This window comes from Monodon monoceros, unplaced genomic scaffold (genome assembly GCF_005190385.1).
Source record: "Monodon monoceros isolate NGI ecotype Baffin Bay Population unplaced genomic scaffold, NGI_Narwhal_1 Super_Scaffold_6, whole genome shotgun sequence".
Taxonomy (NCBI): domain Eukaryota; kingdom Metazoa; phylum Chordata; class Mammalia; order Artiodactyla; family Monodontidae; genus Monodon; species Monodon monoceros.
In genome coordinates, this window is record NW_021703783.1 from 47,349,606 (window position 1) to 47,375,033 (window position 25,428).

General features: G+C 36.0%; 1 protein-coding gene across 6 annotated transcripts in view; it reads left to right on the forward strand.

Moving 5' to 3' along the window:
• The first annotated feature begins 520 nt into the window (after window positions 1-520).
• The window catches only part of USP15 (ubiquitin specific peptidase 15), a 130,568-nt gene continuing 105,660 nt past the window's right edge, over window positions 521-25,428 (forward strand). For 4 of the 6 annotated variants that reach the window (XR_003791017.1, XM_029204399.1, XM_029204404.1 and 1 more), the window contains exons 1-2: window positions 521-934; window positions 20,437-20,564. Coding sequence is in view for 5 of the 6 variants with exons in the window: in XM_029204399.1 (XP_029060232.1) it covers window positions 846-934; window positions 20,437-20,564 (217 nt within the window). In the remaining variant the exon portion in view is untranslated. Of the gene's footprint in view, window positions 935-18,159; window positions 18,199-20,436; window positions 20,565-25,428 lie in introns of those variants that run through there. The other 2 variants (XM_029204401.1, XM_029204400.1) reach the window with 2 other exon arrangements.

Genomic DNA, 25,428 nt, shown 5'->3' on the forward strand with positions numbered 1-25,428 from the left:
AACTGGCTTCAAATAATAGCTGGTATTATCTACTTTCAGGTGCACACACCATGCGAAGGTGCGCCTAAGAAAATGTTACTTCCTAACATCTAGGAGAATGGGTTTCTCGCCCGTTTTTTCCCCTTTAGTACCTGGCATTATTCGATACATATTTTACACTCTGTTCACCGAGGAACTGGAACATGTTTTTCACTGCAGCTTAGCTATCTGGGTGTGCCTGGGGAGGCGTCACAAAGAACCTGTAAAAGGTCTCCACCTACAGCAGGAGTAGAAGCGCAAGAAAGAGCCCAGGCAGATCACTGCGGCTAAGCGTTCGGTTTCGTATTGTTCTCTGTTTGGCCCAATATTCACCGAGTTTAGGTTCCGCGACTCGCAACGAAAAGACTCGAGTCACGGACCTGCTAAAAATTTTCTGCCATATTTTAGCCGTCCCCACGCCCCCCGCCCCACCCTCAAGCGTGAGTGAACGCGCAAATAAGGATTTTCAGGCGTCTGTGGGAAAGAGGGAGGGGAAGGCAAAAGTCAAGGCCGGACGGGGTGGTGGCACCACTGAAGCGCGCGAGAGGACCGAGGCCCCACAGACGAGAGTTAAAACCAGGCGGTCGCGGACCGGAGGAGGCCGAGGCGAGCTGCTCGACGGGCGGGAGCCGATGGGGGGCAGCAGACCACCGCGGCGTACTCACTCCGCCCGGGCCCAACGCTTCTCCGGAGGCGCACCCCCCCAACCTTACGTCTCTTTTGGTTTCGACCTGCCGACTGGGAGGGGCCGCGGGACGCCATTCCCACAATGCTCTGGGGCGTGCCGCCGCCGTCGCTGCCGCCTCCGCTACCGCTAGTGGAAGAAGATGGCGGAAGGCGGAGCGGCGGATTTGGACGTCCAGCGGTCTGACATCGCGACGCTGCTCAAAACCCCGCTCCGGAAAGGGGACACCTGGTGAGGGAAAGGGGTTGAGGTGGCTGTGGTTGCCCGAGGGTGGTGGAGAACTGGGCGGGAACTGCGGTCTGGTGTCTCGGTGGTGACAGGTGCGGGCAGGTCCGGCGGCGGCCGCCTCGGGCAGCAGGATTTTGGTCGCTCCCGAAAGGTTGGAGCAAAGATTGGACCCGAAATGAGGGCCAGGGTTCGTGGCTCGTCGGGGCATGCTAAGAGGCTTGCGAGGAGCGGCGGCGGCGCCGGCGGCTCGTGCAGTTCTCTTCGTCCTTCTTCCTCTGGTAGTGCCGCTCCCACCCCAGGCCTTCCCGAACGATAGGTTACACTCGTTGGTGTGAGTCTTTTAATGTTTGACAGTTCCTGGTCCCGCAGCTGATCAGGATCTCACCCTCTACTTCTTTAGTCATTTCTTTTCGCGGCATTGTCGGCCTCCAAGTTCCCTATTCTGATTCTCATATTCTTCCGGGAGGCCGGCTGCAGGATGTTTGCGGTTCGTACTACACAGGTGGCATGTGTCAGGGCGCCACTTAAGAGAAAGGAACCTTAGTTCCTAGTTCCTTGTCAAAAGGAGGTAGGGGAGTACGTAACCTTAGGCTTCTGAGTGGTACCACGTGGTCTTGTGCCTTGGAGGCTTGATAGACGCCGGTAGCGTTTCTCTTAGAAGTGCAGCTCTTCCCTCCTGTTTGAAGGATAACGCAGGCCTGCAAAAAGTAGATAAGTCCATTTGAGGCTTAAGTCACTTGTAAAAGTTCAAACTTATAAAGTACGAAAGGATATACTTAAAATACTGAAGGAAGTATTTGGAGATTTTAGTATTTGTGGGCCATATCAAGTGGTATTCAGAATAACTTCAGTATGTGAATATGTAACATAAAGTGCTCTGTTTTATTAGGAAGTATAATGCGCTTCTTTATTATAATAAAAGTTATTTTTATTTCTTATCGTCACCATAACAGTGGTATATAATTTACAGTGTTTTTTCATTTACTCGATATGGCTTAGTGGAAGGAACATAAGATTTAGACCCAAATTAGGTTACCTTTTCACCACTTAGTTTGCAGTATGACTTTGAGAAAAGTTACTTTAAATCATTGCACCTCAGTACCTTCATTTATGAAATGGACAGAATAATTTCATTATAGGGGTTTATCCTGAGTCAATGAAATATTCTAAAAGATTTTTTATGAGATAACATTAAATTTTAGTTACCTTCTTATCACCGCCATTTCTGATAAAATGCTGTGTGGTATTAGAATCATTTTCAAGTAAGCTAGTAGATGGCAGACTTGGGACTTGAATTTAAGTACTTTGATCTAAGTCTTCGTACTTTTTTCCTACTTTGTTAGGCTGCATACTATGTTTATGTGATAAAAATCCCTGAGGATGTAAACATATACTTGTTGCATTACAGCAAAAAATATTTAATAATTATTGTTCATATGGCAGTGTTCCTAAGATGTTTATTACTGTGGGGAAATTAGACATTTCCTAGGACATTTATGTTTACCTTGGCCTGTGGATTGTTAAAGATGAAATGAATCCTTGATTCTTATTGTTTGTTAAAGAACACTTTAAAATTCTTAATTTACCTTGCCTATTACCACCTCATAAAAAGATAAATGTGGATTTCCACAAAATAGAAATCTATAATTTAATATATAGATATTATTTATATGGGTATTCTCTTTAATGTTGTGGTTTTGATATACTGAGTAATAATTGGTGGTGTTGATACTACAGGATGATGGGAGCAATATGAGTATTGTGAGCACTAAACGTTAAAGTTTAGCATTTTTATTTTTTGACAGAGTTACTGTAAATCATTTTAAAAGATCTATTTAAAAGAGTAAATACAGGAGGTCTATAAATGAGTCATTTCAGTGCTTCCATTTTAAAGAAAAGGAAACTGAGGCCCAGATATTTAGTTAACAGCAGAATGTGCAAATTTTTATCCTCACAATTGATTTCCCCTCTTATTTAAAGAAAAAAATGCAGGAAAAAGATGGTACTGGGATACTGCAGAAACTATATAGTTTGGTTTATATGCGAGCCAGTTTTCTTGGAATTAGCAGGTGAAACCTGTCAAAAAAGGAATTAACAAAAGTTTGATTCAGAGTTTTAAGGAGAATAATTTCGTAAGTACAAATTTGATAATGTATTCATGAGTACAGAATTAGTAAAGATATTTAATAATTTAGTTGTAACTTGGGCTCATGTTTTTGGAACTCATTAAAACTTGTTAAAAAGTTATTTCTCTTTTTAAGGTCTTAAAAAATCGTTGGATTAGTCATTTATGGGTATTTGGGCAAATCCTGTTTGTTATTTTATAGCTGAAATGGGCCATATGCAAATGGAACATTGTCTTGCTATATGTATATAACTATCTTGAAAAGACTGATAGGACTATTGAGAAAAAATGGTAGGTTTACCATGAGTTTATTCTTGAAATTTTAATACTAATGTTTGATGTTATAATGAAATGTGTGCAGATGAATAAAGTTCATTAATTAGGTTGTGAGCACTTTGCAGATAAGGACTGCCTCTTAGTACTCTGCTAATTAATGCTAACACCTGGGCAGGGATAAAAATTTGCTTCTACATGAATTTCTGTTTATTTGTAAATGGTGAATGATTTTTATCTGGAAGCTAACCTTCTAGAAATGAAAATAAGTTACACATGTCTGAGATGAGGAGAAACAAACCTTATGATATGTTTGGTATTAGACTTCATAGTGACAGTAATGTCAAAATTGATGCAAGAGAGTTGTACCTCTTAAAAAGGTTGGGTATAAAAGTAACACAGGTCTGCATTAGATGGAGTAAAGCAGTGGTCTTGTATGCTGTTTCTTGATCTGTGTTTAGCTCCAAGGAGAGATTCAGAAAACCAGGAACAAGACTGTTAGAATTTAGAAACTATAGAGGAAGAATAAAGGAACTAGAACTGTTTACCTTAGGATGAATGAAAGATAACTTAATTTTCAGATACATGGTAGTTTCTCCTGATAAGATAAAAGGAAAATTTGTTTAAAGTTCATTGCATGTAAGTATATTAGGCATGGAGGAACCTATTGAAGGGGATAATAGTTAAATGAATAAATGTACAAAGGCATGTTGTGGGTTATGGAATACTCTCTTTGGAGATTTCTTTTAAAATAGATTTATTATGCGTAAATAAACAGATGACTACAAATCACCAAAATCACTGCTTTATTTCCCCATTTTATTAAATGTTATTCATCTACCAATCATTTTCACTAATTTTTATGTTCAAGTATGTTCAAAGCTAACTTTATAAATTAAATTTTGCATGTCATTTTTATATAAACCCTAATAAAATGACTCTAGTAGGTTTAAGGTAACTTTGGAGAGTAGCTTTAATTTGCATTTAGAGTCATTTAAAATATGTATGATGTTTTTGTCTCAATAAACTGCCAAGGAATCACATCAGTCAGGTTTTTAGATAGGAGAGACACTAATTTCAATTTCAGAGCTTTCCTTCCATTCCTACTCTTTTACCTAGAAGTCTTTGAGGCTTTATTTTATATGGTCCCTCATGTTTTTGCGACTTAGATTTACACTAACAGAAAATAATCTTAAGTCAGAAAATCAGTTAATAATGTAAATGGACACTATTAATCAATATGAACTCCAAATTGTTTAGTGTGTACTTGTTGAGAAGTTTTTACATTACTGTTACTGTTAACTTTAGTTGCACCAAAGTGTTTACCACTGAAATAGGGTATATATTACATCATTTGCAGGAAATGAAACCAGAAAGCAAAACTGTTTTTTAGTGTTGGTAAATTGATGAAAATAAGGACAGAAATAGGGACATTAAAGTGTATTTTTCACATTTTAGTTGCTTAAAATCGAGAAAAGCAATTTTTCCTAATTTAATTGTTTTCATAAGTTTTAAAATCACTTGTAAGTGGTTAGTGAAGCCAAGATTAATGTACCCTATTTGGCCAAGAAGATCCAGAGCTTTAGTCAGTGATTTCATTTATCTACTTAGTGACATTCAGGCTTTATTTTTTCCTAAATCATACCATTTTTTTTATTAGCACATACAAGGTATTAACTGGACGTTCTTTTTAGAAAATAGTTTTGTGACAGTTATTAATCTTGCTTGCATGAAAGTATAATAAGAAAAAAATTGTCAGGCTATGACCGATCATATTACATTTAAAAACACTGTGCTAGGTATTGTTGAAGTACTCACATATGTTAACTTATTTACTCATCACCACAATTCTAGGGTACTAGAATGTGAATGTGCTCTAAGTCACATTTGCCAGAATAGGAATTCACCCGGATAGGCTCAAAGAGGTGTTCACACATTGATATATCTGAGATTCGAACCCAAGCAGTCTGGGGCTTTAATTCAGGCTTTAAAATTACTGTTCTACACTGCCTTTTATTTTAAAGATGCATTTTAAAGTGTTCCACTTTTTTAAAAAATGGACATTCTTTTCTCTTTAAATGGAGTCTATTTTATATTTAGCAGCAGAATTCTTCCATTTTATCCCACACTTGTTTCTTGTGACTGTTCAGTTTAGATATGGTAGAAAATCTTAACATCTTGCTTTTGGAAATTAAAATATGTTTAAAGATTAATAGGTTATTTACTGAATATGTAGAATAAATATTATTTTGATGCAAAAGTACATTTAAACAAAAGAAACTGGGATCGTGTATTATTTAGATTTGGGGTTTTAATTGTTTATCAGTAATCATAAGTGATTTGTTAGAGGCCATATGGCCCCTTTTCATATAGTTTTACAGAAACAGCATATCAAGCAGATAGGAAGAACTTGTAGGATATTTTGTTTTAGTACTTTGCCCATATTTTTAAAAGTGTTTGGTTTACAATAAACCACAAATACATAAGACTTTTTTTCAACTAAGAATCCATAGGAACAGCCCAACACAGAAAATGCAAATGTGAAAGTTCGGTATTTTATGTCCTATGTTTACCAACTTTTTGTGAATTTTCAAAGTCAAAGCACATTTGAATTAAGACAGTGGAAGGTACATAACCATATTGATACCTCTTTAACATCTTCCTGAAAACTGACAGTCCATGTAACATCACTGCTAATAAAATCAATTTTGCCATGTTAGTCATTAGATATATTTGTTTTTTTACATGAGTTTAGAGTGATTTTTCTTTTCCTCACTTTGAGAATCACTTTACAAAAAAAGCATAATTATTATAAAAGTGAATTGAAACACCATCAGATATATTGGCAGGGAGATAAAGGGAAGGTTGAGAACTACTGGTGAAGGTGTTTGCATGCATTATCTGGTTGGATTCTCAAAATAAGGATCAAAGTATGTATTTATATTCCTTTCTTGTAGATGAGAAGTCTGAACTCAGAGGAATCATTTGGTTTGCATGTGGTTCACAGGTGATAATACCACCACTAGTGAACCTTTATTGAATGCTTACTCTGTTCCAGCCACTATTCTAAATGCTTTATACATGTGCAGCATATAATAAGAGCAAGTATTCTTATTTACCTCATTTTACGGGTGTGTGATGATTTCAGAGCTGGGTTTTTAAATACCTGGCTTATAATGATTTAGAATACTAAATCCTACCAGTATCTCCTTAGTATTAAAAATGTTTTGTGCTGTCACTACTTACATGTAATTCAAACAGTATTTCATAAGGCAGTAAACTATTTCTTCTTAGTCTCCATATAGAATTTTTCAGCGATTACTAGTTTTTCCTTCCCTGCGTAATGTCAGCCTGGTTTGTGCCTCTTATTTTCATTTCCTTAGTTCCTACTGTAATTCACACTCTGTATCTTATATTTATTCCTTTGAAGTGGTTTTTCCAGATTCTTTCACCATCTATTCTTTAAAACAAAGGGAATGTAGTTCCTTTCAACTTTATTATCCAGTTTACACAGAAGCCACTACTAAAGAAACCTAGAATAAGACTGATTGGTAGTAAGTGACCTCAGTTTTGGATACAGATTAAAATGATGTATCTGAGGGAACAATCAAGAATAGCTCCTCAAAAAGAAGCAGCTTGGATTCTAATATAAGGCAGAAAACCTCTGTAGGATTAACCTATATTTGGTTATGCCTAGAATACCGCTTCTGTCGGTAAGATTCTGCATGGCTTCTTTATTGCTCTCCAAAAAGAAAAGGAGGGTAATGACTACTTTTTCCTCTTCATGAGGAGGAGAATTAAGAATACGGTCCCTTCCACTCTCCTTTTAGTTTTGAGAAGACCCACATATTAGTGTGATAATTCCTTGTGGTTCAAGAAAATGGTTTAGCAGAAGTAGCCATAGAAAAGACTTCCTCTGTGAAAGAAGTTAAAGGCTCTCACAAGTTAAGTCCAATGTGGCTCTGAGACCAGGCTGTTCTGAGTTTCAGAGAGGCAGTTTTTGTTATTTTTTTAAATTGAAATATAGTTGATTTACAATGTTGTGTTAGTTTCAGGTGTACAGCAAAGTGATTCAGTTATACCTAAACATATATCCATTCTTTTTTAGATTCTTTTCCATTATAGATATTACAAGATATTGAATATGGTTCCCTGTGCTATACAGTAGGTCCTTGTTGGTTATCTGTTTTATATATAGTGTTTTGTATATTTTAGTCACAAACTCTCCTAATTTACCCCCCCACCCCACCCCCAAAAACACACATACACACTCACACACTTTCCCCTTTGGTAACCATAAGTTTGTTTTCTATGTCTGTGAGTCTGTTTCTGTTTTGTAAATAAGTTCATTTGTATCCGTGTTTTTAGATTCCACATGTAAGTGATATCATCTCATATTTGTCTTTCTTCGTCTTACTGACTTCACTTAGTATAGAGAGCCAGTTAAAACCTGGGAGCATTAGAGACAAAATTAAAAAGAGCATCAAGTTCCTGTAGTAAAAAAAAAAAAGATTAAGAATGATAGGGTGATAATTATATTTATCATGTTGTACATTACATCTCTAGTATGTATGTATTTTCTAACTGTTAAGTTTGTACCTTTTGACTGCCTTCATCCAGTTCCTCTTCCCCCCACTCCTGCCTCTGGTAACCATACTCTTTTTATATGAGTTTGTTTGGTTGGTTGTTTTTGTAGTATAATTGTCCTGTATCACTATGTTACTTCCTGTTGCAGAACATAGCGATTCGATATTTCTGTACATTTCAAAATGATCACCAAAATAAGTCTAGTTATGATCTATCACCATGCAAAGATATTACATAATTATTGACTGTATTTCCGGCACTGTACATTTCATACCAGTGACTCATTTATTTTGCAGCTTGAAGTTTGTACCTCTTAATCTCATTCACCTATTTCTCTCCTCCTCCCACCTTCCTTTCCTCTAGCAACCACCTGTTTGTTCTCTGTATCTGTGACTCTTCTGTTTTGTTATGTTTGTCCATTTTTTAGATTCCACATATATGTGAAATCATACGTATTTGTCCTGTCTGAGTTATTTCATTTAGCATAATACTCTCTACATCCATTCATGTTGTTGCAAATGGCAAAATTTCATTCTTTAAGGCTGAGTAGTATTCCATTGTAATATAATTAATAGTGCTGTATGTTATATATGAAAGTTGTTAGAGTAAATCCTTAGAGTTCTCATCACAAGGAAAAAAGTTTTTTTCTATTTAATTTTGTATTATATGAGAATGGATGTTCACTAAACTTATTGTGGTAATCATTTCATAGTGCATATAAGTGAAATCATTATGCTGTACACCTTAAACTCATATAGTGCTGTATGTCAATTATATCTCAATAAAACTGGAGGAAAGAAAAAAAGAATGATAAGGGTTAAATGATCATGGTTAAAGAGACCTGATAATTTGGGTTGCTTTATATTTTTTAGCAATATAACAGCTTGACAAATTTTAACAGTTTAATCAAGAAATTTTTCTTTGATATAGATGGAAAATGTATTTTCATAACTTTGGATATCAAGCAGAAGAAACTTTTGATTCTCAGGAGAGATGTAGCTAAGTATATGTACTGTGTAGTTGTGGCTATGATTACAAATATTACCACTCTTTTATAAGGTTAAGAGCTTTTTGCATGTATGAAATAAGTGATAGTGTTCTCGTTTTACAGATTCAGAAACTGAGGTACAGAGTTAAGTGCACGTGATAATATACTCAGTCAGTGGTAGAGCAAAGATTCTGACTTAGGCAGTCAACTCTAACGCCTGCATTTTAAACTGTACTGCCTGCCTATGATGATAAGCCATAGCCATTTATGGAAGCATTTTTTGAGGGATGAATACTTGAAAGTATTAGAATCAAGAAGTGACAGCTTTGTCATATTAGTAAAACACCATATTCATCTAGTTATCCATGTGAGGAACCTCTAGAATTTTCTAGGTCTTTCTGGTTTAGCCTTCTAGTCGTAGCAGTCTCATTTCTAACTAATATAGCTCTTTGATACAGATGGTGGTTCCTGTTTCCTGCAAAGTCTTTTTTTTTTTTTTTTTTTGCGGTACACGGGCCTCTCACTGTTGTGGCCTCTCCCGTGGCAGAGCACAGGCTCCGGATGCGCAGGCTCAGTGGCCATGGCTCACGGGCCCAGCCGCTCCGCGGCATGTGGGATCTTCCCAGACCAGGGCATGAACCCGTGTCCCCTGCATTGGCAGGCGGACTCCCAACCACTGCACCACCAGGGAAGCCCTCCTGCAAAGTCTTTACATGCTCCTACCTTATAGGACTTTACACATCATTCATATTATTTCCAGTACATTTTACTAAGCCCTGACTTTGCCTTTCTTCAAAACCAATCTCTGTAAAATCATCCGTAATAATTCCATCCAGATCTATGGCCCTTTCACTCTCTTCTTTTTTTAAAAAAAAAAAATACAAGAGCTTTATAGTGATATAATTCACATATCATACAATTTGCCCACTTGATGTGTACAATTCACTGGATTTGGGTATGTCCACAGAGTTGTGCAACCATCACCACAATCAATTTTGGAATATTTTTATCATCCCTAAAAGAAACCTCATACCTATTAGCAGTCTCCCCTGCCCGCTTTTCTACCCAAATCTCCCTGTTTTTGGCAGCTACTAATCTTTCTTGTTCTATAATTTTGCCTTCTGGATATTTCATGTAAATAGAATCATATAATATGTGTGATTTTTGTGCCTGGCTTCATTCACTTAACATGTTTTTTAGGTTCATCCGTTTTGTTGTGTGTATCAGTACTTCATTTCTTTTTATTTCCAAAAAATGTTCCATTGTATAGATATACCATATTGAATTATTCCTTCATCGGTTGATGGACATTTGGGTTGTTCACAATTTTTGACTGTTACAAATAATCCTGCTATGAACATTTGTGTGCAAGTTTTTGTCTAGACACAAGTTTTCATTTCTCTTGGGTGTATACCTAGGAATGGAATTGCCGAGTCTCTATGTTTGCTTTTTAAGAACTGATAGACTCTTTTCCAAACCAGTTGCACCATTTTCCATTTCCACCAGCAGTGGATAAGGGCTCCAGTTTCTCCACATCCTTGAAGTGCTTGTTGTTCCCTGTCTTTTTGATTATAGCCATCTTGGTGGATGTGAAGTGGTACCTCATTGGGGTTTTGATTTCAGTTTTCATAGTGGCTAATGATGTTGCACATCTTTTCATATATGCTTATTGACCCTTTGTATATCTTTGGGAAAATGTCTGTCTAGATCCTTTGCCTATTTTCCAATTTGGTTATTTGGTTCTTTATTATTGAATTTTAAGAGTTCTTTATTCTGGATACAAATTCCTTATCAGATGGATGATTTGCAGAATTTTCTCTGATTCTGTGGGTTTTCTTTTCACTTTCACAATCTTACTTGGCCTCCTTCCTGAGTTCTTTATTTGTCTCTTAGTTTAGATGTAAAAAGAGGTCATAAAAATTAGTTCTTGCCAACTGATGAATTTAATGTGCAGAGCAGAAAATAGGTTGGAAACGCTTCAGATCTAAAAATTAAGATATAAAGGGATGATTATTTGGTTTATTTGAAAGAACTTCATAGCTTTCTTTGGTTATGTTTTACTGATGAGTTTTAGTTTGTGGTACTTAAAAAAAATTCAGTGAAATATCTAGTTTATAACGATTTAAAATATTACATACGGGACTTCCCTGCCGGTCCAGTGGTTAAGACTTTGCCTTCCAATGCAGGGGATGTGGGTTCATTCCCTGGTCAGGGAGCTAAGATCCCACATGCCTTGTGGCCAAAAAACCAAAACATGAAACAAGCAATATTGTAACAAATTCAATAGCACCTTTAAAAATGGTCCACATCTGGGCTTCCCTGGTGGCGCAGTGGTTGAGAGTCCGCCTGCCGATGCAGGGGACACGGGTTCGTGCCCCGGTCCGGGAAGATCCCACATGCCGCGGAGCGGCTGGGCCCGTGAGCCATGGCCGCTGAGCCTGTGCGTCTGGAGCCTGTGCTCCGCAACGGGAGAGGCCACAACAGTGAGAGGCCCGTGTACCAAAAAAAAAAAAAAAAATGGTCCACATCAAAAAAACAAATAAATAAAATACTAGATACTATTAATATCTCTTTTAGTATTAAAAATGGTCTATGCTATTGCAACTCATGTAATTTAAACAGTATTTTATTAAATGAGAGGATTAGTCATAGAGTGAATATCCAAAATTGTTTATGCTGTTAATTCTACGCACAATAGTTACGCATGTTGTTTTCAGATTAAGTGTGCTACATTGGATTAGGCTGAAATTTTTATGTATCTTCTTAGTTGTAAAAGAGTGACAGTATTATGTCTACTTTGAGGAGAAAAAGGTAGGATTTTTTTTGAAAAAATAAACGTCATATTTATGTCAGTATTAGGCAATTAAGAAGGAACTGCTTATCTGAAAGTTGTCAGCATAAACATGTACTAATCAAAAAAAAAAAACAACACACAACTATACATTCACTAGCTCTGTGGTTTTCTAAATCCAGCTTTTGGGATTTCGCCATTTCCCTGTACTGCTTTTAAATGTCTTTGTATTTAGGACTATTTCTAAGTCATTTATTGGTCCCTTTATATCTTTCTTAAATTTGCTTTTAGTGTGTATAAAAACACTAAACAACTTTTGAGACTCTCCTATCTTTCCCCACTATCATCCCCCCCAAAACAACCCAACAACAACAAAAAACCTACAACCTGGCTTTTTTAGTTCTTACAGTAGCTTTTCTGCATTTGAGGACTGTCTTAAAATTGACTCAGATTTATTTTGGGTCCTAAAATTGACCCCGCTTCTCTGGAGCCATTGAAGATTATTCTCTCCAGACCACAGTACAAATTGTCTTTCTTGATGCCATTAGAATATTTAGCACCATACAATTGAAGTACCCATAACTTTATGTAAGTTTTTGATTTATTAAACATTTCTTGAGTATTTGAACCTCCCAGCAATCCTGTGAGATACTGCCAGTGGTCATCATGAAATGTATATCAGATCATATCTCTTCTAAATATTTTTCATTGGCTTTCATTGCATTTAGGATAAAATCTTTAATTACCTTAAAGGCTCTATGTAGTCTGGCCCCAGCCTACCTTATCTAGCATCTCTTCTCCCTTTGTCATAAACTCCAACTGCATTTAGTCAGTTCCTCCAGCATACCTAACTCCCAAAGTTGTTCTGGCCCTAGCACGTGCTTTTCCTTCAGTCTAGATAGCTTTTTGTCTTATTCTTCGTGAAATAACTCCTGTCCATATGCTAAAATATTATTTTTTCAAAAAGGCTTTCCTTTATTCTAAATAGGGACCCCTTTATTATGCTTTCATAGCTCCCTATGCGTCACAGCACTTACTACAGTATTTTACTACGTCTTAATTATTTACTGTCACTTTCCTCCACTAGACTCTGAATTCCATGAACATAGGGCTCTTGGCTATTTTGCTAACAACTAATGCATACGGAATAGCATATATGTAGTAGACCTCCAATAAATATTTTTTGAATGAGTGTATTTCGGTTTCTAAGATGAACAATCTAAAGGTTTAGCATTGAGTAACTTCTCTAAGACCTCACAGCAAGTAATGTCAGAAAGAGAACTTTGGTCTAGTACTTTTTCTACAGTAAATTTAGAATTCACATCTACTTAAGTCTCATTTCAGGAGGTAAGAAAATTTATAAGCAAAAATAATCATGAAAACAAATTGCTATTGGGTGTGCTTTTCTGCTAAGTTCCTGATAGGCAAAGATCTAACATTTACCAAAAGGTGCCCCCACTTTGAAAATACTTATTTTGTTCATGAGTGAAAAAGAACTTGAGGACTGGCCTCGGGATGCAAATTTTGGAATCATTGGTATGAGTTACAATATCACTGAGAGTATTAACAGTGAGAGAAGAAGAAATTTGAGAGCAGCTCTGTGGAATACTAACATTTAAGCAGAGGAAGAGAATGCTGTTAAATTACATATATATAATTATATGTAATATATATTTACTGTTAACATATTAATACAATATTAATTATACTATCATACTATTATTAGATATAATATATAATATAATATATATATATTCCTCCCACCCAGAAAGGTAGAATCACAGATTATTTTTAAAAGCATTGATATGGTAATAAAATTATGGATCCTTTGGATTTGTTAGGGTGGCCGTTGGTAACTTAGTGAGAACCTTTTTGAGAGCCCATTGAGGTAGGAAGATCTGTTGTGCTAGGTTGAAGAGCAGGTGAGGGTTGAGGAGAGCTTGGCTGCGGGGACAAGTCAGAAAAATGGGGGTAGATAGAAGAGGAAATGAATATGTGAGTTGGGAGGTTATGTAGGGGAAATGGGGAAAAGAGTTGGCCCCTCTTATATGCTAAGTTAAAAAGAGAGAGAAAAGATACAGGGAGAAACAAGGGGAATAGGGGCTGTTAATGACGTAAGTCTCCAAGGAGGCAGAAGGAAATTAGATCCAAAGACTAGGAACAAAAATTATTAGCCTTGGATTTAAGGAGGGTTATATCCTCCACGATATATAAGGGAATCAGGTATGATAAAGGTGTGGAACAAAAGAGTAAGAAAGTTGGGGCTTTTACTTCCTTGAAAAGTAAGCAGCAAGGCTGCCTATTCAGCCTAATGAGCTAGAGACTTAATGAAACTGGCAAATTATTGGAAATAGAGAAGGCTAAATGGAGACATGCTGGAGGATTGTGGGTCATCTTTAAAGGACTTGAGATATTGATTGAAGACCATAGATCTTTAATCTCCATGAAATTTTCTTTAGTAATTTTTGAACTCAGATAATAACATGATCAAAATATTTTCATATTGATGTACTAGTGTTTGAGAATCATCAGTTGTGACCTAGTGTGAGGCATCGTCATAAAATCCCTTGTAATCCACTGAAACAGAGGGGAATGACAGTGATTAAGCCACAGCCAGAGGCCTTAGTCAAAAGTAAAATGATCTTGAGCATATTTTGGTACATTTGCTTCATAGCTTTTTATATGGGAACAGTCAGGTGGCTCAATATTATTCAGAAATATTTCACCTTTAGTTTCATCTATAAGGTATAGAGTCCTTTGTGTAAGAAACTTAGTCTGTTTATCGTAAAGCGATTAATAACTACTCTGTACTTTGGGCTATCAAGATGTTTGCACATTAGTATTTACTTGAATTTTAGATGGTTGCAAGTCTATAGTTTAATGTAATATTTGATACTAAAGCTTGATCAGCTCAAAATCAGTATTTCTGTCAGTTTTAGGATTTTTTTTATTGATTTGCTTATATTATCTTCCCAGATATCAAGGGTAATAATCTCTACTTTCTGTACTTTGTGCTTTTCTTTTCTTATGAGATGTCAGCCAGTCATTTTTTACTTTTCTGGCTTACTTACTAGGCGTTAGTTACCAAAAGGAAATATTTCTTGAAAATGAATACATTACTATATATCAGAATCATAATTTGATCAATTTGGAAATAATCAAATAAATCATGTTTTTCTAAAGAAAATTCTTCAAAGCTTATGTAAGCTTTTTGTTCAAATCTAATGCAGATTCATCTGTTGGATTTGGAAGAGGTAATATAAAATGTAAAAGATAAATATGAGGTAATAGAAAATTATAAATTTCTTTAAAAAATAAAACTATGCATTTTATACATTTTGCTGTACATATTTTTTATCCTATTTTTATGCTTGAAATTTTCATTTGCTGAATCTATCAGCTTTGTTGACTGCAGCATTATTCATAGTCTGTACATTTGACTCCATTTCATTTTGTGTATATATATGAAGATATATATAAACTTATTCTATATTAAATAGAAAACATATTAGTCATAGTAAATATTTCAGAATACAAAGAAAAATATAACAAAACACCTGTGTACACCTTTCTTAGTTTAAAAAAATAAAACATTACAGATACAGTTGAATCTCCCTGTACATGTTTCCCTAATCCTAACCCGTTCCCTCCCTTGCCAGAGGGAGCCACCATCCAGAAATTGATTTTTATTATTCTCTTTGCTTATATTTTTAGTATATGCATGGATTTATGAATAATATTATTTGTGGCATGTTTAAAATTTTTATATAGTTGTACTGTGTGTGCATATCTATGTTATCTTAATATGTTTGTGTTATATTACATGTAGCCTTTTGCAGCTTGTATTTTTTAATTCAGCATTGCAGTTTTGAGATTTATCCATGTTAGTACATGTAGTATTTTTCATTTTAGTTTTTGGGTAGTATTTCTTGGTAGGAATGATGAATATTGGTTTTGGGGTTTTTTTCCAATTTTCCATTTGCAAATTATGCTGCGTTATGTATTCTTCAGTTGTATTCTTGTAAATATGTGCAAGAGTTTCTGTAGGGTAAAACTTAGCAATGGCAATACATGATTCTATGGTATGCACATCTTCATCTTTAATAAATATTGCCAAATTCTCCAAAATGAGGATTCTAGTTTATACCCCAGTTGGTAGTTTATGAGTTGCAGTTACTACACATCTTATCCACACTTAATATTATTGACACATGTGCATGTGCTTGTGTTTTCACCAGTTTCATGAGAATGATGTGGTATGGTGTTAATTTGTATTTTTCATACTGCTAATGAGATTGAACATCTCATATGTGTAGAGGCCATTCTGATGTTCTGTGAATTGCCCTTTTTTTGCATTCTCTTTTTAAAAAATTAAAGGAGTTTTTCATGTTCTAATCCTTTGTTGGTTATAGGCAGTATAAGCATCTCTCCCAATCTGTATCTTTCTTTACTTGGTGCCTTTGTTGAACAGAAACTTTTCATTTTAACCTCGCAATTTTATCAGCTTTTACTTTTAAGATTTTTTGTTTTTTGTCTTAACTCTTCCTATATTCTGAAGTAATAAGGATTTTCTTCTGTATCTTTTAAAAAATTATATTTTTGCTTTCACATTTATGTTTTTAATCCAACTACAATGTATTTTTGTAAGTTTCTGCTGTAATGCAGCATGTGTACCTAAGAATCACTGTGCTATATGCAAAATCATGCAATAAAAATCACAGGGCATACGGGAAAAATAGGGTTGGGGCACAGAGCGTTAAAAAATTTTTCAGGGACCCATTTTTTTTTTAAAAAGATAATAAAATGGTAGCATGGTTTTACACATTTTAAATGGTTAATAAATACATTAATACTGCAGTAAATATGGTATTTTTATTTTGAAAAACATGAGACTTGCTTGAAGAGGGATTGTGAAATGGTAGAAGGAGGGTTATCCGAAATCTGCCAAGGAGTTGTAACACCAGATGTGGAGAGTGTGGTTCATAACACACATGGTGAATGTAGGTAGATGTTTAAAATGTATGTTTTGTGCATACCTGTGCCGCTCAGTGTAGCTGGGAAATTTTCCACGTATATCTAGTGTTTGTTTCAGTTAGGACGAGGGTGAGACAAGCAAGGCACCTAGGGTGTAAAATTTAAGGAAGCACTCCCTGTTAGGGTCCCTAGGCATCTCACTTGCCTCACCCTAGTCCTCGCACTGCTTATGGGTGAAGTAGTGCTTAAGCATGCACTGAATTTGTGTTACTGTTCCCTTGTGTATCAATCATGTTGAACACATTCAGGCTTTCGTAAGAAGCTTTTTCGAATAGAACTGACTACATATGTGAGGTATAGAGCTCTTAATTAATTTTTCCCGTATATATAGCCAGATCTTTCTACACTGGTTTGTAATGATTTTAGCATGCAGCATAGTTCCACATATATTTGAGCCTGGTTCTTGTTTCTTTGTGCTGTTTTCATTGGCCTTTCCACTTCTCCCTATGCTAATAACACATTTGCTTAATCACAGGTCTGGCACTAACTTTGTAACCTTGGGCAAGTTAATTTCTGTGTGCCTATGAAATTATAATAGTGCCTACCTCATTGGGTAGTTAAAGGAGTAAATGAGCCAGTATATTAAAGTGCTTAGAAGTATGTGCCTGGCCCAAGAGTAAAGCTCAAATGTTAGTTATTTTGTTATTATTAAAAGTAATCCCTGTTAGTTAATAAAGAGTCTTGAGATCTAGTAGACTGAGATTGCCATCTTGTTTTTCCTTTTCCAAACTAAGGAAATGGGGAGAAGCTTTTGGAAGGATTCCCTGAGAAAGTGATGGTTAAACTATCTGAAAGATGATAAGAGTTAACTAGGTGTTGAGAGCAGTAGGAGAATATTTGAGGCAGAAGGAGCCATGAGGCAGAAAAAAGTGTGTCCAGGAACTAGATCTCAGCACAAAGAAAAATGGTACCAGTTAAGACTGGAGAGGTAAGTAGGAGCAGATCAGATCATGCAAGACCTATTAGGCAATGTTAAGCATTTTAGACTTCATGTTAAAATCAGTTATAACTATTTGTAAAGATTGATATTTCAAGAATAAAAGCCACGAAGTATTAATCTTTACAAATAGTTATAACTATTCAAAAGAGAAACTCAGAAGCTAAAGTTGGGTGCATCTGGACCCTAATAGCATATCAAGGATTAAGAGTGCTGTTGAGAATGTAAAATAAATTCAAGTCCTTGTTCACTTAGTGGGCTGTTATTCACTTAGTGAGCTACTATTGATTTTGTTCGAGTCTTTTATGAGTTAAAATTAAGGAATCTTGTGTTTTGGGCAGATTCTTAATAGATTACGATTAGAGTTTTTACAGTACAACAAATCTGTGTAAATGTCTTGAAATAATTTTTTTCATTTATTTGTCCAGTTCATCTAATTTCAAGGATGCATCTATAACTACACATTATTTCAGTAATAGACGCTCCTGTTTTTTCTACTTCCCTCATGTTTCATGACCACAACATTCTACAAGTAAGTTATAGGTGCCTGTAATAGAAATATGGTGACCATTTTCAATTGAAGGTAGTGTTAAAAACAGCTGAATTTTCATCAATTGTGAGAGTTTCTTCTCATAATGGTTTCATTATACAGAAAGCACTCAGTTCAAGATCTAAAAAAGAAAGTTGAACTAGAAATGTTATGGCAGCAGATGAATTCTGCCCAATGCAACCCTGCACTAAAACTAAAGGATTTATTAAATACTTTGGGAGGTAAAACGTCATCTTTTAGAAATATCTCTTAAGTAAATATAAATAGAACTTTGACAGTATTCCACAAATAGTTTTTAATGGAAGTTTTATAAATGACATTTTAAATTATAGTATTATTGTTAATCTATAAGTTCAGCACAATTCTAATCAAAATCTTAATAGGGATTTTTGTGGAACTTGATTAACTGATTCTAAAATTCATAGGGAATATCAAATGGCCAAAGATAGTTAAGACAGTTTGCAACAAGAAGAAGCTGGGGGAACGTGCCCTAAATAATATCAATATAAAAGTAATTAAGACAATTAAATTGGCACAATGATAGAAAAATAGATGAATGGAGTAGGGGAAAGATCGCTTAGTATGACATCTATTTGCAAAGAAAGCAAATGAAATGTCTGAATATCTTGTTTAAATTGCAAGGGAGAAAGAGTAAAAAAATTTTAGAGGGTGATATACAGTTAAGTATAATTTTCTTTATTATCAATTTAACATATAAATTCATTGCTAGTCTAATCTATTTTATTTATCTTAGAAACAGGGTTTTCTTAAAACTTAGTTTTTCAACTCTTATTTTCTCATAAATATCAAAATCTACAATTTGGGAGCTTTCCATTGTGTAACCCTGGTAGTGGGTTTGGAATACTCATGTATAGATAATTCTGCCTTACCCACTTTTAGGGAATTAAACTGCTGATGAATATTATTTAAGAATTGTGGGGTTTTGCTATGTTGGTGCCTTTGCTTCAAACATAACTGTAGTGTTTCATTCCTGTAGTGCTATATGTATAGTGCTATAAGCACAGAAATATTAGAATGATGTTCTTCTAAAAAACTTGGTTATACATGTGGGCTTTAAACATCTTGTTAATCTTTACTTTTGCTTTTGTTTGTGATTGAACCTGGTTAAGTGTGGGGAAGGTATTTCTGGAAAAGAATTTAAAATAATTATGAACCAGTGGCAAAGCATAGTAGGTATAATATAAATCAATTCGTAAAGTTTTTCAGATTTATAATTTTTTATGCTTTCTTTGCTAGAGAACCATTATTTTATTTTTTCTGTCACTGGTCATCTGATGAGAAACTAATTTAGGTATTTGAAAGTAAGATGAATATAGTTTCAGTAATGCTTATTATAGTGCTTGGTATCACACTTTTGAAATCAATTAAAAACCAGTCCTGCTTGCCCCAGCAGATTTTACTAATGTATGAGAAACAATTGGAGACAGTATTGTTGTTACTAACTTTTGTTGGTAAAGAAGCTAATTATTTTTAAAGTTTCTTTTAAGCTTTGATTATAATTACTAAAATCAATCTTGCAAACCTTTACTAATTGCTTTCCTTACCCCATAAAAGATACAGTTAAATATATAAAATTAACATACTTTAAGTTTTTTACAAAAGAACCATTTTCCATATTTATATTTTACCATGTTGCATTTAAAATTTTATTTTGACTGATTCTTATAATTACCATTTGAATTTTTGTTCAGTTGGTAAATATTCTGTTGAATAGCTATTTCATTTTTTTTAAATGCTGTTAAGGATTTTTTTTAATGTATATGTTTTTTGTTTTTTTTTGCGGTACGTGGGCCTTTCACTGCCGCAGACTCTCCCGCCGCGGAGCACAGGCTCTGGACACGCAGGCCCAGTGGCCATGGCCCACGGTCCCAGCTGCTCCGCGGCACGTGGGATCCTCCCTGACCAGGGCACGAACCCGCGCCCCCTGCATCAGCAGGCGGACCCCCAACCACTGTGCCACCAGGGAAGCCCTGTATATGTTAATATTTGTCTTTAGTAGATACTTTACAGAACAATAGAAATAATACTTTACACAAGTGAAATATTTTTCTTCTACTACTGTGACATTATAGTTATTCTCATTAATCCTTGGAAGTAGACATGTACTTTGATATAAAATAAAATATAAAAAATAGGCAGATTTTCTGCTATTCCTATAGTTCCTGGTATTTTCCTTTACCGATTTCTCTTCTTTTTTAGGTACCTAGTCGATAGTCGCTGGTTCAAACAGTGGAAAAAATATGTTGGCTTTGACAGTTGGGACAAATACCAGATGGGAGATCAAAATGTATATCCTGGACCCATTGATAACTCTGGGCTTCTTAAAGGTATTATTTCCTTCTTTCAGTCAGGTTGTAAATGTGTTCGTTTCAGTATGTTATAGTAATATGGAAAATGTTAATGTAAATAAATTGGTAAATTAGAAATTTCTTTGTGTAGTCATCCCCCAGTGTCAATGTGTGGATTGGTTCCAAGACCCCTTTCAGATACCAAAATCTATGGATGGTCAAGCCCCTTATATAAAATGGCATAATATTTGCATATGATCTGTGTATCCTCCCACATACTTTAAATTATTTGTAGGTTATCTATAATACCTAATAAAATATAAATGCTATGCAAATAGTTGCTGGTACACGGAAAATTCAAGTTTTTCGTTTTGGAACTTTCTGAAATTTTTTTTTCCCTCAAATATTTTCTGTCCAGGGTTGGTTGAATCTGCAGATACAGGACCCATGGATACAGAGGGCCGACTGTATTATAGATTTGACCTAATGAATTCAGATTATTTTGTTATAATTAGTTATATTCTGTATCATGACAAATCCTGTTTGTCATTTCTGATTAGTAAGGGTTTATTATCGTTTAAACCTAGAATGTAAATTAGAAAGCACTATCTTATTGTTTGGGGGAAATGCTATATTGTGTATTATTTTGCTAATGGGCACATGACTTTTTAAGTTGGGGATCAGTGGTATATGGTTACATTCTTGGATTTTGCATTAATCTTCTACAACCTTTACTACTTGCCAGCTCTTCTAAAACTCGCATAACATTTAAAGAGAATAAAACATAAGTACCAGAACTTCCATTTCTGGCCAGGATGGAATAACAGGGACTAGACTTATCCTTCCACTTGAATGAACTAAAACCCTGACAAAAAACATGAAACAGTGGTTCTCAAAACATTGGACATCAGGCAACAAAGAACAGTGATCCCTGAGAGGTATGAAACAAATGAAGTGAACCCTATGATTTCCTCAGCTTACTGCACTGAGCTTCCAAGACACGGCACAGAAGGAGAAACTCACGCAAAGCCTGGCAACCTCCCTTAGTTGAGGAAAGAGTTTGGAGTCCACGGAGACCAAGGCAGCAGAGTTCTCAGGGCAGAGTACCAGCGAGGAATGAGCAGCACACAAGGAGAGAGAGAGACCTAGAGATCTATAGAAGCGCTCTCATAAGTCTAGAGCTGACTGTTGACCAGTGCATGTATGTGAGGAAGCTACCCAAGGCCAAGGAAAGAACCATCCAAAAGAATTAGAAGGGGGCTTCCCTGGTGGCGCAGTGGTTGAGAGTCCGCCTGCTGATGCAGGGGACACGGGTTTGTGCCCCAGTCCGGGAAGATCCCACATGCCGCGGAGCGGCTAGGCCCATGAGCCATGGCCGTTGAGCCTGCTCGTCCAGAGCCTGTGCTCCGCAACGGGAGAGGCCACAACAGTGAGAGGCCCACATAACACACACACACACAAAAAAAAGGATTAGAAGGAACAATCGTTTAGGTTCATGTTACCAAATCAGGTTCATTTGCCAGATGCACAGCAAGCCAAATTCTGAGATACCAAGGTTTGCAGCAGAGAAAGGGTTTATTCATAAGGCAACCAAGTGAGGAGTCGGGAGAACAAATCTCAAATCTGCCTCCCTGATGGCAAGAGGCTCAGGGTATTTATGGGAACAAAGAAGCAGGGTGGTCTGAGGTGTGGGGAGCGTGGGAAAAGGTAATTGGTGATAAGGAAAGAGTGAGGTAATAGTCGTTCTGTGCAGGTACAACTAAGCTACTTGCTTCTCTGTGGGATGCATGTTCAGAAAATGGAGGCATTAGCAGGTGCTGAGGGTGGAGTTTTTGGCCCTTTCATGTCAAAAGGTCACCAAGCGGACACTCACACAAGCCCAGTTGGACAGTCGGTGGTCTTAACCAGTCTTGGCTTCACCTAGAACTGTACACAGCTGATTTCAAGTTCCTGAAAAACAACTCAGGCAACTATCTTATTGTTTAGGTTATGCGAAGCGTGGAGGACATGCAGGTTTTTATAAAAACAATTAAAGTGTGCTTGATCAGTAAAGGCAGGTTGCAGTTACAGTTTAATGGATCTGATGAGTATCCTCCGTTTCACTCATAAAGGTCCAGGAATAATGTGTTCACAGTAGCCAGAGTGGAGAACCTTATAAATCATGGGGTAGACTGCAGAGAATGGGTTTGCCTCTATAGAAGGGCAAAATTTATCCTTCTAAGTTGAAAGTATCAAACTATTTCCAAGTAACTTAACTGCATCTCAGAACAGAACACAAGAGTATTTGTAGGAATACAAAAAATGTCCAGCATCCAACAAGATAAAATTTGTAATTTCTTGGATACAACCAAATATTACCTGGAATGCAAAGAAACAGAAAAATACAATGCATACTAAGGAGAAATAGCAATGTTTAAAAAATATATTTTTTAAGCGGAAAAGAACGAAGAACAAATGAAACAGATACAAAACGAATAGTAAGATGGTAGATTTAAACCTAGCTCTATGAACAGTTGTATTTAATGTAAATATCCCAATTTGAAGTAGAGACTGTAAGAGTGCATTAAAAAAAAAAGACCCAACTGTATACTGTCTACTAGAAACCCACCTTAAATATAAAGATACCAATAGATTAAGAGATTGAAAAATTGTAAGACTGACCTCCAGTGACCCTCCTTTTACATAATCATCTCCTTTTTGAGTGTGAGTGGAACCTGAGAATAGGATATCATTCCTGTGATTATTTATATTATATGACAAAAGGGAGATTATCCCAGTGAGCTTTATCTAATCGTGCATGCCCTTTAAAAGCAGAGTTTTCTCTGGCTGGTAGCTGTAGAAGTGAGGATTCAAAGCATGAGAAGGACTCATTGCTGGTTTGAAAATGGAGGGGACTACGTGAGAAGGAAGACAGGCATCCTCTAGGAACAAAGAGAGTCATTGGGCCCGCAGCTAGCAAGGAAACAGGGACCTCATACCTGTAGCCATGAGGAACTGAATTCTGCCAACAGTCTGAATGGACTTGGAAGTAGATTCTTCCCCAGAGCCTTCAGATAGGAGACCAGCCTGGTGACATCTTGATTTCTTCCTTGTAAGACCCTAAGTAGAAAACCCAGTTGAGCCCATCTGAACTTCTAACCCACAAAACTGTGAGATAATAAATGGGTGTTGTTTTAAACTACTATGGTTATTTGTTATGTAGCAATAGAAAACTAATACACATACTAACACTAATCAAAAGAAAGGTGGAATGGCCATATTAATATCAGACGTTAAGTTTTAGAATGGAGAACATTACTAGGGATAAAAGTTCATTTCATGATCATAAATGGGCCAGGACAATTTGTTAAGAAAACATAATAATCCTAAATATATACCCAGCTAATGGCATAACTTGAAAATATATGAAGCAAAAACTGATAGAACTGCAAGGAGAAATAGAAAAATATCCACAATTATATAATGGATATTTCAATATTCTTCTCTCCATAAATGATAGAAAATATGTAGACAGAAAAGTAGTAATGAAATAAATCAACCTACCTGTCCTAATTGACATTTATAGAATATTCCACTGAACAACAGCAGAATGACAATTCTTTTTAGGTGTACACGTGAAGCATTTAGATAGACTATATTCTGGGCCATAAAACCTGTCTCAATAAAGTTAGAAGGGGGCTTCCCTGGTGCTGCAGTGGTTAGGAATCCGCCTGCCAATGCAGGGGACACGGGTTTGAGCCCTGGTCCAGGAAGATCCCACATGCCACGGAGCAACTAAGCCCATGCACCACAAGTACTGAGCCTGTGGTCTAGAGCCCGTGAGCCACAACTACTGAAGCCTGTGTGCCACAACTACTGAAGCCCACACGCCTAGAGCCCGTGCTCCACAACAGGAGAAGCCACCGCAATGAGAAGCCCGTGCACTGCAACGAAGAGTAGCCCCCGCTCACCGCAACTAGAGAAAGCCCGCGTGCAGCAACGAAGACCCAACGCAGCCAAAAATAAATAAATAAATTTAAAATAAATAAATAAAGTTACAAGGATTTAAATCATATGAAATATGTTTTCTTACTACAGTGGAATAAATAAGAAGTTAATAACAGACAGTTGGAACATCTTCACATGTTTGGAGACTAACATACTTCTGCATAAGCCATGGGTCAAAAAGAACTCAAAGGGGAAATTAGCAAGTATTTTTACCTAAATGAAAGTGAAAACAAAACATATCAAAATTTGTGGAAGGTAGGTAAATAGTATGTGGGGGGGTAATATATAGCCCTTAACATCTATAAAGAAAAGAAAGGTCTGAAATCTTTGACCTTGGTTTCTGACTCAAACTAAAAGTAAGAATAAATTAAACCTAAATCAAGCAGAAGAAAGGAACTACTAATAAGTTCAGAACAGAAATTAAAGAGGAAATAGAAAAATAGAGAAAATCAATGAAACCAAAAACTGGTTCTTTGTGAAGATAATAAAATTTATAAATACCTAGTTTGATCACCAGAAAAAGGGAAAAGACACAGCTACCAATATCAGGAACAAGAGAGGTAACATCAATACAGAAATCTACAAACAGCAAAAGGAGAATAAAAGAATATTATGAACTTTATGCCATTAAATTCAACAAATGAGATGAAAAAGACAAATTTCTTGAAAGATGAAAACTACCAAAGCTCACTCCAAAAGAATGGATTCTCTGAATAGCCCTGAATAACAAGAGAAAGCCATGGGTCAAAAAGAACTCAAAGGGGAAATTAGCAAGTATTTTTACCTAAATGAAAGTGAAAACAAAACATATCAAAATTTGTGGAAGGTAGGTAAATAGTATGTGGGGGGGTAATATATAGCCCTTAAGAGAAAAAATTCTAGACCATTATCCCTCATGAACATAGATGCATCAATT